Source organism: Urocampus carinirostris, chromosome 13, assembly GCF_059441175.1.
Source record: "Urocampus carinirostris isolate Australia breed hairy pipefish chromosome 13, RoL_Ucar_1.0, whole genome shotgun sequence".
NCBI lineage: Eukaryota > Metazoa > Chordata > Actinopteri > Syngnathiformes > Syngnathidae > Urocampus > Urocampus carinirostris.
The window spans coordinates 27,244,750-27,263,750 of NC_142361.1; the positions used below are offsets into that span (position 1 = coordinate 27,244,750).

The 19,001-nt window shown below is 39.9% G+C and overlaps 1 protein-coding gene across 1 annotated transcript; it reads right to left on the bottom strand.

Moving 5' to 3' along the window:
* Positions 1 to 338: 338 nt before the first annotated feature.
* Positions 339 to 10,685, bottom strand: paox (polyamine oxidase). Its single transcript, XM_088351101.1, has 10 exons — positions 10,414 to 10,685; positions 7,744 to 7,920; positions 7,538 to 7,668; positions 7,285 to 7,466; positions 5,066 to 5,238; positions 4,820 to 4,989; positions 2,660 to 2,745; positions 2,432 to 2,544; positions 2,180 to 2,334; positions 339 to 812 (listed from the first exon to the last, which is right to left on the bottom strand). The coding sequence occupies exons 1-10, from the start codon at positions 10,565 to 10,567 to the stop codon at positions 657 to 659; spliced, it is 1,497 nt and encodes a 498-aa protein (XP_088207227.1). The 5' UTR covers positions 10,568 to 10,685; the 3' UTR covers positions 339 to 656.
* Positions 10,686 to 19,001: the final 8,316 nt, after the last annotated feature.

Below are 19,001 nucleotides of genomic sequence, written 5' to 3' on the forward strand. Positions count from 1 at the left end.
ATAAGCAGAATATAAACACTAAACATGAAATGATTTTCTCATGTTATTGTTTTATTTGCAGAGCAATTATAAACACCTTCATCAAACAAAATAAGTTATCAAATATATTTCCCTGTACTACCTGATGAGCAAATAATTAGTATATAAAAATGCTGCAACCTAAATTAATGATACCATCAGCTGATTACTGGAAGAAAGCAAATATATTGAATTATGACATGCTTTTTTGCAAAGATAAAACTGGGAAATTTCCTGTGGAATACTTAGACAAGGCAAACTCCTTAAAAAAACACTGCATTTTACAAAAAAAATTGCCGTTGGGAATTTTTAAATGCTTCTCAATAGAGAAATCCCGTAACAAGTTATATATCAAATTTGTGTACATCAGGGGTGTCAAATGGTTCTCCTGAAGCCTGGTCTAGTAAATGAATGGCATAGAAAGTGTGCCTTAGTTGATGGGTTTGGGGTCTTTTCGGAGGCTCACGATTAAATTATGATTCAGGGATGTGGGTGCTTTGCAAGTGGCGCCTGGCTTTGGCGACATCCATTGGACATATTCAAAACTGCAAATCAATGTTTGACTCATTTTGTCTCGCGAGCCACATAAAATGATGTGGCGGACCACATTTGGCTTGCGGGCCATGAGTGTACATTTTTTAAAGCTTTGACTTGGTTGACTGTGTAGGTTGTGCAGAAGTGGAGTAGTGAGTGATGAGCCTATCAGCTTCCCTCCAGCCAGTGAGAAGAGCTCCATGGACAGTGGAGAAGTAGCAAGGATGTGTGGCCTCTCCGGCAAACAAAACCTGCAGCGGCTGAAAAACACACAACATAGAGTTTGTGATGAGTGACTTTTGATTTCACCATTTTAACTCGTGACGTGCCGTAACGTAAAAAAAACATTTTCAGAAGCATTGTATCTGAATCCCAGGACGTAAAACTATGTTTTTCTTGTTTTAATTAAAAAAAAAATTGTAAAGGTTTGGCGATGCTTATATGTAAGTATCAAGCCTCTGGGAATGATTTCAGTATGATAAATCACCATGAGATGGCAGGAGTGGCTTTCTCACATCGAAGAAGCCAAACTTTTTAATTTTGCTACCTGTATCCTGCAAGTGAATGTGCGTAGGCAGCCCCTTACGGTGAGTAAGCATAGTGAAGCAGTGTGGTGAGAGATTCAATACATGGATAAATAGTAATAGGCAGTTAACTCTTCAACAGAGCTTATTCCTTTGAAAAAGAAAGACAACAATTTCCCTCTTCATGGTATGGTCTTTTGAAGGATGACGAGGGTTCATATAACTTTTTCATAGCTAAATCTAAGCAGTTTTGAAACACTTTCAAAGCCAATTTTTCAATTTCTCCAATATCCGTCATCTTGGTCTCTTCAACTGTTTTCAAGGACGCAATGAGTAGGGGGTGATGATGCTTCACATGACAACGCCATACAAACTAATGTCAGCTACTGTTACTCACAAGGGAAGATGAAATGTAATGGCAAAGCGAAGCCACCAGAGCACTCGTGTCGGCATGATTTTTAAGCAGACTTGATTTATTTATTTATTTGATACGTGGTCTATCAAGTCAGAATGCCTGGCAACAATTTCAAGCATTCAAAAGCACTTCCCTGCAAATTCAGGCATTTTTGAAACAATACCACTAAAATTCAGCCATTTTCAATGATTTCAATCGCCCGTACGAACCCTGGATGCAATTTCGCAGCATCTGCAGCAATGCGGTCGCCCGAGGGAACACGATCACCATGGTGACCAAAATCATGTGATCAGATATTGGGCGCTGAAAAGTTCCTGCATCACCTCAGTGTTCTTGCAATAAAATGTTATTTTCGAAGCAAAGCACCCTTGTGTTTATGGAAATCATTGTTTAGATATTGGAAAAATCACAAATGCAAAAAAAAAAAAAGTTCTGCTTGAAATGCATCACTTAAGAAAACTTGTTTTTCTCAGAAGATTTTTTGGAAACTAGTATTTTCAAGAAATTTTGCAACGTTGAACTATTGTTTACTAAACAGTGGTATAAGCCAGAAACACACAAAAGCTATAAAACTTAATTTCCAGAAATGGGTTAAAATGGCATAAATTGGCTCGCCCCGGCTGTCCCAATTTGAGAATTTTTTTTGGCATTGAATGAGTCAAAAAAAACATTTTTATAATATCAGTACTTGTGAGAGCGATCCCTTAGACGGCAAGGGCTCCATCAAATTCTCCAAATCTTGCAACGAGCATCCTATGGAAGGGTAAGAGTACGATCCGCATGTCCACTGGTCATGAAACCATTGAGACCTCAGGACTCTCCTCGGAGTGATCATAGGATTGCCTAAGCAAACAAAAACAGGAAGAATAAAAAAATAAAAATAAAAAAAAAAACAGTCGGGCAAGTGTGGTAAAAACATAAAAGACGGTTACTCATTCACCTGTAAACCTACGGACGAGTTGCGTAACGGCATGCAGGACCTCCTGTTCGGGCAAGGTTTCCATATAATTTGCCTCATGCCCTGCGATCCAGCCGCATAAAACATGGCCATACCTGGAAAATTGAAATGACTTAAAACTTAAGAGGAAAACCTCAATCAAGTGCTGCAATAAGATATCAATGCTAAGTTTATTGCTAATAAATCAATGGTTTGGAAGGGATTGTTGACCTTTCAGTGGGTTTTAACACAGTGAAGCCGAATAATTTCTTGATCCAGAATCTCGGGACATCCTGCACTTGGTCCTCCATAGCGTCCTGTGCAAAATAAAAAGATGAGCTTGTCAAAGATTAATCATCAAAGAGAATGAGATCATACAAGATAAGTTTTGCTTCATTGTATAACACAGTACCAACTCTGCCTTGACAAAAAAGATAACGCTCCTATATAGCATTGTCAAAATATACAGTATATTCATTTAAAGAGTACTAGAAGAAGTTTGAAAACCCCACAAATATCCCCTCTAGCTTGGTTCATTATTACAACAATACTACAAAGTTCAATATCATAAATCTCCGGATTAATCATATGACAGATCTATGAACGGATTGCAGTTCAATTGCCCTAGACTCATTTCTGAAGACGTCATACATCTTCAAATCAAGTCAAAGGTTCATCCAGTTACTGATATGGCATATGTATTTCAAGTGCACTGGAACCATGTCATAAATCTACAGATCTATTCAATGACAGACCAAATAGTTCAAATACGCAACAATCATTGGTGAAGATGTCACTCATCTTCAGGTTCATCCATTGACTGACATGGCGTATTTATTTCAACTGTACTAAAACCATGTCATAAATCCCTATTCAGTGACGGACCCAATGTTTTGAGTTGAACTTAGCTAAAACAAGGCTAAAGATAACTTCAGTATTCGTCGTCATCCAGTGACAGGTAAAGTTTATTAATTTGAACTGTACAAGAAGAAAGAAAAGTATGCAATAAATCTCAAATATCATTAATTCGCAGATATGATATATTAATTTCAACAGTACCAGAGCAAGGCTGAACATGTTATAAATCTCTAGATGAATTGAGACAACATTCATTAAAACTGCACTAAAACAATGTCATAAATCTTAAACCAAGGAGATTCAGTTAATCTGGGCTACAATAGAAATAAAAATGTCATACATCTTCAGGTTCATCAATTAACTGATGCGGCATTATTTTTCAGCTGTACTGGAACAATGACATAAATCTTCAGATTAATCAACTGACACACCCAGTGTATTCAGTTCAACTGAGCTAGAACAAGGCGGACATTACATCAATATCTATTATCATCCAGCAAAAAAAGGTAGTTCATCCATAGGACATGTAGTCAAACAAAAAAGATTGTCATAAATCTACAGCTTCATTAATTGGCTGATAGAATGCATCCATTTAAAATCTACTAAAGTAGGGCTGAAAATGTGCTTAATCTCCAGGTTCATTGATATCACATATTCATTACAATAGTATTAGAAAGAGAAGTACAATGTCATCAACCTAAGACCAATGATACTCAAAGTGTGTTAGAGCAAAGCTGAAGATGTCATACATCTACAGCCTCAATAATTCGCAGATACAATATATTCATTTCAGCTGTATCAGAGCAAGGCTTAGAATGATAAATCACCTGATTTGTTAGTTCATACAACACGTTAAATAAAAATATACTACAACAAGATGGACAATGTCATAAATCTTAGGCCAAGGGTACTCTGTTCAACTGTACTTGAAAAAAGTTGAACATGTCAAACATTTTCAGCCTAATTAATTAGAAGGTTTTAAGATGGAGAGGTTTTCATTCCTTTTGAATGAAAATTTGTGGTCACCAATTTCCAAATGATGTGATCTTTTCAGTTCTGGTGATAAACTTCAAAATACTTAAAAATAGGATAGACGAGAGTTTTGTAAGATGACTCCATGTTACTGGGAAGACACACTATTAGGATTTACTGTTGCGAAATTCTAGTTCACATTGGATTCTGTCAGGATCTGGCGCACCATCCACTTGCTAGAGGGCATCAACCTGGAGGGAGTGGCTGGAGAGCACCCACCTGTGCTTTATCAATCTCCTCACCTGCACTTTTTTATTTTCCGTTTTTTGAGACAATGTCAGATACAGGCTACATAATCACGTCAGGTTTCTTTTTCATTTAGACATTTTGTTAGTTGTTTTGAGACTACTTGAATGTTTATTACTTTGTTCCTGGGTTTTGTTATTGAACATCCCGTTCGAGCACACCTGCCCTAGTTCCTGCTTCCCTGCTTAATGGGTCCATCTTTGAACTATAACATTCTAATGGGAATACATAATTCCACGAAAACGAAGTACTCACCTCATCTTCCCACACTAACTGGATGACCTCACAATCTTCATCCCACCAGGGCGAATCAAATTCCACGAATATTTTATCATTGGTGCCGAATCCCATTCTCTGGATAGAGTGCATTTTGTGCAGGGGGAGAGGAGGACGAAACAGGGACGTATGGTGTTTCTTTAAGTAGCCTGGTCGAAGAAAAAAAAACGTTGGACAGGGTTGGTGCATCACAACTTCATAAAGTTCTTAATTATGAGTTTTTACCTAAAGGAACCGTGAGGATCACATGATCTGCGGCCACCATTTTCCCGTTTGCGCACTCGACCTGCACTTGGTTTTTTCCCGAGTTCCAGTGAATGCAGCGAACTGGATGGTTGTAGCTAACCACACTGGCAGGCAACTCCGACATCAGGCTCCTTGTGAGACCTTCATAACCTCTACAACCAGAATTGAAGTTCAGTCAATTTTGGATGACAGATTGAAAGCTGCATGCTCAAATTTAAGGACAAAACTCAATTTTGTCTTTGTACGAGGCAGGACTGTGTCATTTTCAGTTCTGCTCCTTTCTGTTTACGTTACGTTTCGGATCATGTGACCATTCAAGATGGCGATGGCATAGATGAGCACATATTTACTACTGCGCGGAAAGAAACCATGAATGAGGGCTGCGTCCTGTACAATGTGAGCCCTGAATTTCTAAACGATAGCGTCAGGGAAAGAATACTGTGGCAAATAGCAGCGCCAAATTGCCATACAGACGTATTTTTTGTGGTATCATTGTTGGTTGCCGAAGTACCGGACCAAATTGCATTCACTTGTTTTCGTTCCTAGAGAGTTAAAGGAAACTTCAGTGACCTGATGTTACAGGACAAGTAAATGGTTTTAATAGATAACTTCCACTGCTATTCAATGTGTACGTAGAAATAATAGAGGACTTAATTTGTGGGTGAAAAGTTTGCTTTCCTTATGTATTATCTAAACTATGTTAGCAAAGACATTGGCAAATCTCTCTCAAAGGGCATCATAAATGGTTTCAGATGTCACAGAGGAGTTTTATATTTAGAGCGCATATATTGTGGAAACGAGCAGATTGTTCTTTTCATCAGTAACGGCATGAAAAAAGAATAAGCCGCTCGGTCTTTAAAGCCGCAGTGTTTAAAATGTAGCAAAAGGGAAGCGGCTTGTAGTCCACAATTTACGGTACCTAATAAAAGCAGAACTTTTAATAGCAGACACTCATACACCGTTTTGTATTTGTCACCGTTTTCCTCTTTTCGACCCCCTTATCTTCTTTTGGACTCATTAGTATGGGTTCAAAACACAACGAAACACACTCGATCACAGTAAAATGAGATGTGGTTCCTCTTAATCACAGTCGTGATGTTGCATGTAAGCCGAATTTGAGGGTAGGTTTGTATGTCCATAAAACACAATGAACACAAGGGGGCATAAGACACACATAACCAACAAGCCTCTGCTCAGTCACCGGCGCCAACCCGAGTGTAATTGGAAGGGATCACATCTCCTTTTAATAATAATAATAATAATAATTTCCTTGTATTGTCATTCTGTGTAACAATGTACACAGAACGAAATGTCGATTGCACCTGACCCGTTGTAGCGAGCCGATGCAGCCGCAGCCAACAGAGGGCGCCGCCGACCACTTTTTAAGTCTTAGGAATGACTGGGCCGGGGCGCGAACCACCGACCTCCCAGTCTCAAAGCGGGCGCCTTACCATCTAGGTATTGGGATATAGCACATTTTGTTGCCTATTTTGGCCTATAATAATGGGTCCCAAGTTAATAAGAAGGAAAAGTGGAAAACCTTGACAAAAACGATTGAGTCAAAGAAGAAAAAAATATTGCGAAATACAAAAATGGGGTGTGTCTGCAATAGAAGCACTGTTTAAAGGTACAGTAAATGGTTTAAAATTGTTTTATTTTTATCTTTATTACTGGGGTATTAATCTTTGTTATCTACACAATTAATAATTATTGTTTGATTCACGTTTCGTTAATATGTTGGATACCTGTTCCTTTGATTATGCGGCCTTTTTAAAGCAGTTTTAGTTCCTCGGCTTATATGCAAATATAAAATCTCATTTTATTATGATTTTGCATGTTTTGTTGCCTTTATGGCCCACCAAGAAATTAATGATAATGAAAAGTGAAAAATAGTGAAAATGACCAAGTTGATGATAGTAATAATCGTGAAATACATAAATGGTATAAGAGTGTCTGCCATCGAAGCGCTGCTTTAAGGTACTATAAATGGTTTAATTTTGTCTTTATAATTTATTATCAATCTTTATTATGTACATGTTTAAATAATTATCTTTGTTTTGGTTAATGTGTTAATAATATTTTGAGTGCATATTTATTCAAGTCTGTGGCTATTTTAAAGCAGTTATAGCAATGTAGACTTATATGCGAGAATATATGGTTAAGTGCAGATCATGGAGTGTGCATATTGGACTACAAACCCTGGGAGAGTACAGTCAAGTCCTGGTGTGGTTTTATAGAGGCCGCTAGCGCCCAAACCGAGGTCATCTAAGCTGTGAGTGCCGCTAACGCAACATTCCACCTTCAACATGGTGGCAATTATGCAACGCAGCAAGGATTCCGATTTGTCTGCGCTCCCTTTCTTTGCTGATCTTTTTAGCACCTGCGTAGAAATCAGAAAACATACGAACGTTTTTCTGAAGTTCTGCTAGAGCGCGGAGAAAATCGTCATACCTCAGCACGTATGAACTGACCAACACTGGGCCAGGGTTCTCCTCCCTTTTCTTGGAATTCTGCACTCTCATCAAAAAGCTCTTTAAACAGCTCAAAAGCCGGGTATGCATCCTCAAGGCTCATTTTGTGACCTTTTGTAAAGAAAAAAACAGTTCATCAGGCCTTGCGGGTTCTAATGGGAAGAGATAAAAAATCCTAGGAGTGACCTGAGCTGGTGAAGATGTTGGGGGTCCAAGGAGGATGTCCTCCAACATCCATTGCCTGGTTCTCCGGGGTGAGGGCATCTGGACTCAAGAGGCCATATTTCCGAGCCAAACAAAACACTGGGTTCTCCTCTGAGGGTCCATGGATCCAGTTGGCTCCAATTTCTACTATGTTATTGCCTAAAAACGATACAAAACAGCTATTATTGTAAACTAGTCCCATCTTCCTAAACTAATGCGAGTCGTTGTGAGATGAGACTCTAAAGTCGTAATTAGCCAAACATTACATTTCCCTGCTGTAGTTTTCACACTCTGCATTAGCATTTGTAACTACTAATGTCATGTCCTGCACGGTTATCATGGCGCCCAGCTGGCCCCGCCCCCTTGACACCGGCTGACCTGCATTTTCCTGATTACTCCTATGGGTACTTAAACGTGCCTTTTGGAACTGCTCTTTGCCAGATCATTGTTTACCCTTGTTGAAAACCTGTTCATGCCGGTTTGATACCTGTTTATTCTTGTTGTGCTTGTTGGACTTAGGTGTAACATTCTGAGAGATTCCTGCAAGTTCTGTTTAATCCCGTTGAATGCCTAGTCTGTAGTTTTGCCTGCATTTGAGCCTGCTTTGTTTTGTTTTTGGTCCGTTTGTGTGTTGGACAACTTTTCTTTCTCAATTAAAGTGACAGAGAGTCTACGCAAATTAGTTCCAACTTCCTGATTCCCGACCCGCTTCGTTACAACTAATGTATATATAAATTTCTCAAATGTGTGTAGGACCGAGAAAAAGGGTGAGCTGCCCCTTTTCCACCAACGTATGAACGCAAAATAAAAAAACCCTCTGTGACATTATTTGATGGTTTTACCAACATTATTCACATAATACGTAACAGGTGCAAAACAGGAAGTTTGATGGTTCTATATTCAATATTTACCACCTAATCACTTTAATTCAACATTTTCACCCACAAATCAAGTCCTTAATTAAAACATCAAAATTGAGAAAAATTGGAAGTTATCCATTTAAAAAGTTACAGTTCTCCTTTTCCTCAAAGTTATTGTCGGATTGCTGGAGTTTGCTTTAAACTTCCAGGAATGATGACAAGCGAATGCAATTTGGTCTGTGACCACGGCAACTACTAATGACAACAACAGAAAAAGATGACTTTTCTCGGCTGTGTCGCAATCTGGCACTATTTTCCACAGTATGACTACCCTGACACTGTCTTCTTGAAGTGGATTCTTGTTTGTCTAATATTAAACAACAGCTCTCGCTCTTTCTTTCTTATTTCATTTTATTTATTTTCATACTATTAGACATAACTTATCAATTAAAACGGTGGTATTTTATCTTGTAACGGTTCTTGCACCATCAGGATGGCACACTCTTATTTCACATGTAACAATGACAATCTATTCCATAATAAACAGTGGTACCTCTACTTACGAATGTCTCTACATACAAAAGTTCCAAGTTACGAAGTAAATGAACGGGAAAACATAGCCTCTAGTTAGGAAGATTGCCTCTAGTTACAAGTCAAAAATACAGTACAGTACGCAATGCTATTTGCCGCTCCCAGTTTTCAAACGTAAAAAAAATAGCTATTGCTTTAAATCTGCCTGGCAACTTAGTGTGCATGCACGCTCCAGGCAGACTATTTATGTCATCGTCACGTAGCGGAGAGGACGACGCAGTCCAAATAAAATACATTTTAGCAAAATTTCCATGAAGTCTAGGAATTTATGGAAAGGAATCCCCAGAAAAGTGTTAAAAAGTCGAGCTAGACACTACAACTGCCTCGCGCATTTTTTGACCGCTTATCAAAAGCCTGCAAAAGCAGACGTCATTGGATCAGTTTTTCGATAAACGCGTGGCCAGGAGGTAAATGAATTTTTTGATCATTTCCTTGATTCTGTTTGTTTTTACATAATGTGCCTTTTGTTTGAAAATGTATTTGTTTCATTCTCTTATGCTAATTTATGATTTATTAAAAAATAAATTCTACTGTACTTTTGCGAGGCTTGACAAATTTCCATAAATAAATGCGTCTCTTCATACAAGGTTTTCAGGTAACAAAGCTACTCAAAGCTAAATTAAATTCGTAAGTCGAGGTTTTGTTGCCCAATAATTTGCTGGGAAAATGCCAAATCCATTTAAATTTATTTGGATATGGCAAATCGGCTTCAAAAAGTGTAAACAGTATCGTGTCAATTGCAGCATACATACTGATTTAGTGAAAACGCATTCCCAAATGGTTAATTTTGCTAAAGGTAAATACCATTTCATTTGCCTTAAATTTATTATTTAATCATATACTGTATATTACACACGAGTACTACTTACTGTATACTATTTTGTTACTTTTATGTTTATTAATCGGGAGTAACGGGGGTTCAGAACGCATTAGCTATATCATAGGTTTCTATTATCCCCGTTATGGCAATTTCACTTTACGAACCTCAGAACGGATTAATGGAGTATCCCGGAAGTCTACTGTACTTAATTTCATAACATCTTTTTATTTAAACGCACAAACCCAAATTACCAATGTTCCAGTTACATTTTGTTGTTGTTTGTACTGAATGTTAAACAAGAATAGAAAATTATTGATAAAGACTGTTTTAATTTTCCCTGGGTATCTGGAATCAGAAGATAAATTCCTCAATTTATCTTACCAAATGTTCCCGTTTTAATCCTCCCGCCGCTTCTTCCGGTGGCTTCGAGTATCCTCACATGTTTAAACCCCGCATGAAAGAGTCTATGCGCGGCCGCTATTCCCGAAATTCCGCATCCGACGATAACTATTCGAGCCTCGGAACCCGCCGACATCGTTAAGGGGGGGAGGGATTTTTTAAGGGGTATTGTTCTATTTTCTTTATGTTGAGTTCCACGCAGAATCAAAAAAGCAATAACAAAGACGAGGACAGCGACGTCATATTTAACTGTTAGTCAGCTTCCGAGGGCAAATAAGGAGAAGATTTTCAAAATAAAACGTAGCGAACGGTTGGTTTTAATGTTACATGATCACGGGGCTCGCTCTTGTTCCAAAAAAGAGCCTATCATATGTGGAAACCTTTTTTTCCACAATTGATATACAATTAGATTCTCTATTGTAAACAAAAAACAAAACCCTTTTACAGGTTCAAACATTTGTTAAACAAATTAAAATCTATAACAGGGACCCTTTGCTATTTATTAAGAGGAGGCCCAAGACCCACTTTTTAATACGGCTTTTAATCAAACATTTTGATTTAGTTTTGATGTAACTTCTAATATTTTACTGTATCGTACTTTTATGTTTTGTTCTGCAGTTGTTTTATATTTCAGTGTTTCTTCATTTGGGGGTACCACACTGGTAGGGTGTGGTTTAATGGCTAAAAATCCTCAGGCCATTGCTATCAGTGTGGATAAGCCTCCCTCGGGTCCCTTTCCGCACGTGGTTAGTCTGTGCCTTGCCATAATCATTTTTTACCTCTATTATTATTTATTTTGTTGTTATTGTATTTAAACTATTGCATGTATCTGTTATAATGTGTTTTGGGTTATCGAGAGAGAAGGATCAGGGACTATTGTGTTGTTGTTGTTTTTAGGACCAGAACGAAAACAGGACCCAATTGCGTAGCGTACCACAAGTTTTATTGAAGGAAAGAGGAAGGGCTGCGCCCACGATCCGGTGTTCGCTGGACGCGGGAAGCAAGTCGCTCTCGTACTCGGATTGTGATCCGAACACGGAAGTGGATCTTCCGTAGCGAGCGATGGCGTTGTCAGGGACGGAAAACTGGTCGGTAGCTGGGACTGGGAGAGCAAGGTGTGGTCGGCGTCGGAAACGAGTCGTAAGCCAGAACGGGAGTAGGCGTAGTCGGGGAAAAAAAGATGTCGCAAGCCGGGACGGGAGAGCAGATGTGGTCAGGATCAAAACAGGTCGTAGCCGGAGACAGACGGGAGAAAAAACAGGACAGGTGGAAGTCAGGGTCGAAAAAGGCTTGCCTAGTATTCAGATTCAGATTCAGATCTACTTTATTGTCATTCTAGTACACGTGTATACAGAACGAAATGTCGATGCATCTGACCCCCACAGTTTCCTTGAATGTACAGATATAAATAATGTTGTATTGTATTTTGGCTACGTATAGTATTTTACCATAGTGCCGATAGTGCAAGAAGAGTAGCTAACCAGATGTGCAAAATGGGCAGTCAGGTTAACAAGTCAGGTACACAGTAACATTAACACTGTAACAATAACGCTGTAATTACAATAGTGCAGAGAGCAATGTGCAAGGAGTGGCAAGCTATAAAAAAAAAAAAAACTGCCAGTAGTGCAAAAAGTCAGATTAGCAGCCGTTTAGATTTAAGTTAACTATATGTTAGATTGACCATTTAACAGTCTAATGGCCAGGGGGACTAGACTATTGCGGAGCCTGGTGGTCCTGCACCGCACACTGCAGTACCTCTTCCCAGAGGCTAGCAGAGTGAACAGTCCATGATGGGGGTGAGAGGGGTCCCCGGTAATGTTTTTAGCATGGGATAGGCAGTGCTTCTGGCCAATGTCCTGAATGGAGGGAAGTGTAGTCCCGATTATTTTCTCTGCTGTCCTCGTTACCCTCCTCACACTACCCCAGTCGGTAGCGCTGCAGCCTCCACACCACACAGAGATACAGCTGGTCAGGATACTCTCTATGGTGCCCCTGTAGAATGTAATGAGGGAGGGTGGGGGCAGGTGGGCTCTCCTTATCCTCCGCAGGAAGTACAGGCGCTGCTGTGCCCTCTTAACCAGTGATGCAGTGTTCACGGACCAGGTGAGTTTGTTTGTAATGTGCACCCCTAGGAACTTGATACTGCTGACAACCTCCACAGCCTTGTTGTTGATGCAAAGTGGGGCATGGTTGGGCTGGTTTTTCCTAAAGTCGACAATGATCTCTTTAGTTTTGTCGACATTCAGGACCAGGCTGTTGTCCCTGCACCAGCCCACCAACTGCTCCACCTCCTCTCTGTAGGCCAGGTCGTTGTCATCCCTGATGAGGCCCACCACTGTTGTGTCGTCAGCATACTTCACGATGTGGTTTGTGGCGGACCTAGGGACGCAGTCGTGTGTCATCAAGGTGAACAGCAAGGGGCTTAGGACGCAGCCTTGGGGGGAGCCCGTGCTGAGGTAGATGACATCTGAACTGTTCTGACCCATCCGCACTGATTGGGGTCTGTCACAGAGGAAGTCCAGCAGCCAGTTCCGCAGGGGGGTGTTGAAACCCAGGAGTCTCATTTTGTCTACCAGATGTTGTGGGATGATGGTGTTGAATGCTGAACTGAAGTCCAGGAACAGCATCCGCACATGGGTGTTCTTCTCCTCTAGATGTGTCAGGCTCAGGTGAAGCGCAGAGGAGATGGCATCCCTGGTGGAGCGGTTTGTCCTGTAGGCAAACTGAAAGGGGTCGAATGAGGAGGGGAGACTGGAGGTGATGTGCTCTTTAACCAGTCTCTCAAAGCACTTCATTATGATAGGAGTCAGTGCAACGGGCCGGTAATCGTTGAGTGATAAGATCTGGGGTTTCTTTGGCACTGGGATGATGTTGGCAAATTTGAAGCATGATGGTACTTTGGCTTGGTCTAGCGAGGTGTTGAAAATGTCTGTTAGTACACAAGCCAGCTGATCGGCGCACTCCCTAAGTACCCGCCCCGGAATGTTGTCCGGGCCTCAGGTTACACTGAGGTTCGGAATTGTCCCTTGCCATTTGACTTTGACACCCTTGCCCTGAACAGATTGCCAGGCAATTACAGGGCACACCTACTCCTATTCACAGGGATAAGTTGAAATCATCAACCAACCTGCCATGCATGTTTTGGAATGTGGGAGAGACCGGAAGGAACCCACGCATTCATGGTGAGAACATGCAAATTCCGCACTGTACAAGATGTAATAGTAGAACCCATTCATCTTGAAGTGGGAGGAGGAAGTGCTAACCAGTCACTCACCTTGCCGCCTACCCTTTACATATTAACCGTATATTTTCACATTTACCTCAAGTCGAGCCACATTTCTTTGGCTAGCCCTTAATCACAGTTTCGAAGGGCTGCGCAGACGCACATTGAAGGTAGGTACTGTGCAACAGCCCCTGATCCCAAACCTATAAGGGGAAGGAAAAACTTAAAAAAACATGTGGGGAAAAAACCTTGAAAAAGGGCTCCTCATGAGGTAATCCCCCCTTCAGGATGACCAGGTTGAAATGGCTGTTGCGTGGGCACAACAAAACATAGTCAACATCCAAACACCTAAATCAGAAGGACGAGCAAGACCATGCAAACTTTTGTATGTTAGCAACAGAATGTTCAAGTCACTTCTTAGAGAGGGTTCCAGCGCAGTTAGCTAAAATGATGGTTATATGATCACTGTCTTGTCCTTGTCTCAAGTTTTGCTGCTGGAGTATATATTTATCCAGCAGAGGGCGTAGTAGGAAAAGCCTGTGCAAGTAGATGTCCTCTGTTGGTGTTTGTAGGTTTTGTATCAGCTTTCTACAAATACAAATAAGATTATTTTCAACCAAGTTTAATAGAGTGCTATCGTTGCTTTGAATGTTTCACGATTTTTCAGTTAAGAGGCATAAATAGGGGCTAAATTGGTTTAACACTGCTCATATGTTCAGATGATTGACCAGATTTTCATTTTCATTTTCATTTCATCAGAGAACAGCATTTTTACAATTGTTATATATACGGTAATTAACAGCCGGATATTTATCAAATTATAATAGTTGCCATACAAAATACTATTTATCCATCCATTGTCTGTACCACCTATCCTCAGTAGGGTCGCAGGGGTGCTGGAGCCCATCCCAGTTATCTTCGGGAAGTGGGCAGGGGACACCCTGAACTGGTTGCTAGCCAGTTGCAGGGCACACAGAGACATAATATTATATTGTATATGGATCCTTAATATGTTTATCTATCTTCGAGAGCTTTTATTAGGGGATGATGAAACTAATGTCAAGGCCTCAGCAAATGACCAATTCCGCCTCTTTCTGAAAGCAGGTGTCGCCTGATTGGTTGTATACTGAGCCCTCGGCAAAATTCTGGACACCAACTCATAAAATGGCCACCAACAGAGAAGAATGACAACAGGTACAATTTTCTTTTCACTCCAAAAACACAATATTAATCAAAATCGTAAACCTAAAGTAGCGACGGCACGTAGACTATTTTTTGTAAGGATATTATTGGCTTGACTTCAGTGGTGAGTCATCAGGGCCTGCAAGGCCTTCTCTGCTGGCCTGAATAAAATGTTCGAATAATCATGTGATATGAATGATATTTTGTCCATCAATACTTATTAAATAATTCCAAATGGCCTGTCAGCTTTCTTTCATTGCTTTCTCCCTGATTGAGCGGTTTTCAGATGTTTACTTTTATATATAAGCATTTAACCACACATCACATCACATTTCAGCCATGTTCCTAGGCTTGGAAATCTAACCAAAGGCTTTCACAAAGATCCCGAAGGCCATGTAACATCACATCAGTCTTCCAGAAAGTTGTTGGCTAAGCCAATGTGATTTAAAGCTGGGGAGTGAGTGCCTGCTAGCAGGCCTTACGAAAAGTCACTGGTTTCACAAATTTTGATTGGTTTAGGAGCGGTAATCCACCAAGGCGATCGTGCCAACAGCCATAAAACTTGAAGAGAACGAGCTGCACAAATAAATATATTGTTGTGCTGATTTAATAGCAAAAGGTCGGAAAACTCCAAGAAATCCTTTTGCAAGTGGGAAAAGGTTTTGCCCGCCACTTTCAGCCCAGAGGTAAGATTTGAAGCCTGAGCTCAAGCCTGACAAAATTAGAAATTTGAGCCAGGTCGGGCCTAAAATGTCATTCATTATGTTCAGGTCTGGCCTAGCTGATCTCTTCCTGACATTTTAAAATGGTTATTAACCAAACGTAAGACAGGCTTTACGTGCCACGCGCCCCCATCCCTCTTTCATGCAGTCTATGTCGCCGGCTACCAGAGTGGGCTGTGCTCAGCGACAGCTGTAGCATATAGCTCCGTTGGACACAGAGAACCGGGTGTCCGGCCGAAATCACCTCTCCTCCACCCGAAATTTCACTTGTGAAAGCACGCTCTCAGAACAGTTTGTTCGCAAACAACACATCAATAGGACAGACTGAAGCTGTAGAACTAGGTGTGAAATGCTTAGCCTGCCACTGCTGGACTTCAAGACAATTAAAACATTGAATTTGGAGTTTTATTTATAGCATTCATTAATTGGCAATACTAGCATACTGCATAGAGGTCAATGTGGAAAATGACAAGAGTCCCCACTTCTCAAGTGTGGGAAACAAGAAATGTCCCAATTCTCTCAGGATAGCCCATTGTCTAACACATCCATTAAGGGCGCATGGGAACCGTTGGCAGAAAGTTTCACTCAGAAGAACAATGCTACTCATCAGTTACTCTGGCCATACAGGAAATGATAAGTCTTTTTTTTTTTTTACTATGTCTTGTATGTTTTGAAACTTTCAGTTGATTTATTACAGAACTTTTCGAAAACATTACAATCGCGATACAAATTATGTATACTGTATATCAAAGGGTCAGTGTTTATTATGTAGCATCTCCAAGTGGTTTAAAGTACGTTCATTTATTTAAAAAAACAATTCTGATTTAAAGGGACATTTTTTATTTGACCACTAGATATCGCTGTAGGTGTAATGGCAGCTGAACATGAGTGGTTAAAAGCAAAATGAAGAATACAAAATTATGTAAACTCAAAGTTAGAAAAACATATTGTTTTACTTCTCATTTTTTTACCTAACCTTTTAAAGGTTTTTGGGTACCCATGGCAGCAAGAGGACAATTCTGCTAGTTTCCTTTAGGTGAGGCTCATGTTATGTCAAATAAATGGCAATCTCTCAACCAACAAGAATTTATAAAAATACATGTTGATATGATAATTCATGTACATCTTGCTGATTATTCAAATCTATATTTGTTTTTAATGAATGATGGGTATTTTCAACCACTATCAGGAGCTAAATAATACACACTGCCCCTTTACATAATCATACAAAACTGCATTTTTTTTTTAATACTCTGAAGGTCGGGACGTTAGTATTTATTCGACATAAATATTGTGAAATAACACAAATAATTCTTAGAACAAACAATATTTTCTACAGGTAAAATTTCAAAAAATCTAGTAAAAAAACTACACCTTTTTTTACACACTTTGTTAAGAAAACATTTGAAATTCAGATTATTCTTATTTTACATAAAACAAAAATACAAAAATAAAAATAATCTAATTATCTAATTTTTTTGATCACTTAAAAGGAATAAACACACCTCTCTTATTTTGTAGGTAATTTTTCCTATTTTACTTGGAAAATATTTTTGAGATAGTTTTACATACTTTCAAGTTAAGTAAATTAACAAACTAGTAGAGTGAAAATACATTTCTCATTTCAAATATTTTTGCGAATGGTGGGACACATTGTACACTAAAAAGGCACTATAACACACCCAATCCCAACAAAATGAGACAAAGTCCTTCTTGGCTCCGATTGACTTAACAGGAAGAAAAGAGGTGTATTATTTTACTTAACATGAGCCTCACCTAAAACGACATGATTGTCTGCCATTTTTCTACTACGGGTACTCCCGACGTGGTGGGGCACTTTGCGCCTCTCCATGACCCCTAGAGCTATGTCGGCGGGAGTCTCGTACTCCTGGTAGGGTTACCCAAGCCGAACAGGTCGAAGGGTAGAGTCCAGACTAAGAGTGATCCCAAAGCTGGTGGCGGCACGCTTTGAGGCGGTTTCCTACAGACCTGGATCCCGTTAGCCGCCTGCAGTTGTAGAAAGATGCCGGTCGCCTAGGGTCTCCCTTGCCACTGGAACCATCTTCTTTACAAATAAGATAGTGGCGTTGGGGAAAGCGCACCCCTTACGCCACTTTAAAAACCGTCATTGCGCAGGTATCCTCTTTTACCTGAGTCTCTGACCACAATCCAGGATCGGACTGTTCAAACATCAGCAGACTCACAAATAAAAGAAGATGGTCATCATCGAATCGATGAACAACCCCAACGAACAACGACGGGTACTCCTAAAGACCAAAAACCATCTGAAAAAACAGAAGAAAGTCGGTGCGGTTTGGCCACTTTGTATTCTTCCTTGATTTTTTTTAGAACTTGTCTTCGGTTACACGACATAATGCAGAAACATAAGGTGGTCAAATAATACACACGGTCCCCTTAATATTGAGGACAATTTTATAGTCTCACTTAGGCTAGGTTCTCACTGCAAAGCATAATGCTAAATTACAATTTTTAAATGAAATCCGATGTTTTTATGAGATTGTTCACACTTCCAACTCAATGCGAATTTAATGAGATCAGTGATTGCGGAGGTACATGGATGCTAACGGTATAGCGTATCTAGAAATTTGAAAGTTATTGTGCTACCTGAGGTTAAACAAAGTTGTCAACCCAAATATTAATCAAAACCCAAAACCTCGCATTCCCTCAATTAAAGTTGTAGTTGTTTTGTTGTAGTTTAGTTTATTCAACCAATAATCTTCACATAAAAATCATCGGAAATTGTCTCGTTGTCTCGGCTCAGTGAGAATTTTAAAATTTAACAACATTCAACATTCAGAAAATAAAACGAAAAACAGAAATTACAATTTACTATTATTGAAAATTCGGACAGCACTCGGGTAAAAACAGTTTGTAAACCTTTCAGTACCCTTGAATGTCTTCAAGCGTCTACCGCTCCGTAACAGATGAAAATGATCATTACCAGGATGACTCTCATCCTAAAGAATATTTAAGGTACGTTTCAAAACTCTATCATTACCTGTATATATAGATTCCAGGGATGGCAGACCGGTGCCCACAATCTTTTCCGCTGTGCGGATTACAGAATTGAACTTCGACAGATCTTTCTTTGTGATTTGACCAAACCAAACAATAATAGAATTTGCTAAAACACTTTCAATAATCGCACGATAAAAATTGACTAGGACTTCCTGATGAACATCGTAGGAGTTCAACTTCCTTTGTCGTGTCCAGCATGGTCGCCGTGGCAACTGGCTGGCCCTGCCCCCTGGGCAACAGCTGAAGCAGATCGCCTAATTTGCGCGTTTGCTTCTTAAGTGGGGTTTTGGGTTTTGCGGGTGCTGGCTCATTGCATTTTCTGTCTGCATTTTCTGTTCTGTTTTGCTCTGTCCTGTTTTGTTTGATTCGGAGGAAACCTGTGTTTTTACGTTTTGAGTAAAAGC

Coding starts and splice junctions, on each gene's coding strand:
- paox (XM_088351101.1), bottom strand. CDS start 10,567: ATGTCGGCGGGTTCCGAGGCTCGAATAGTTATCGTCGGATGCGGAATT. Junction 7,467..7,537: donor GTCAGTTCATACGTGCTGAG/GTATGACGATTT, acceptor ATTTCTACGCAG/GTGCTAAAAAGATCAGCAAA. Junction 2,335..2,431: donor ACTCGTCCGTAGGTTTACAG/GTGAATGAGTAA, acceptor TTGTTTGCTTAG/GCAATCCTATGATCACTCCG.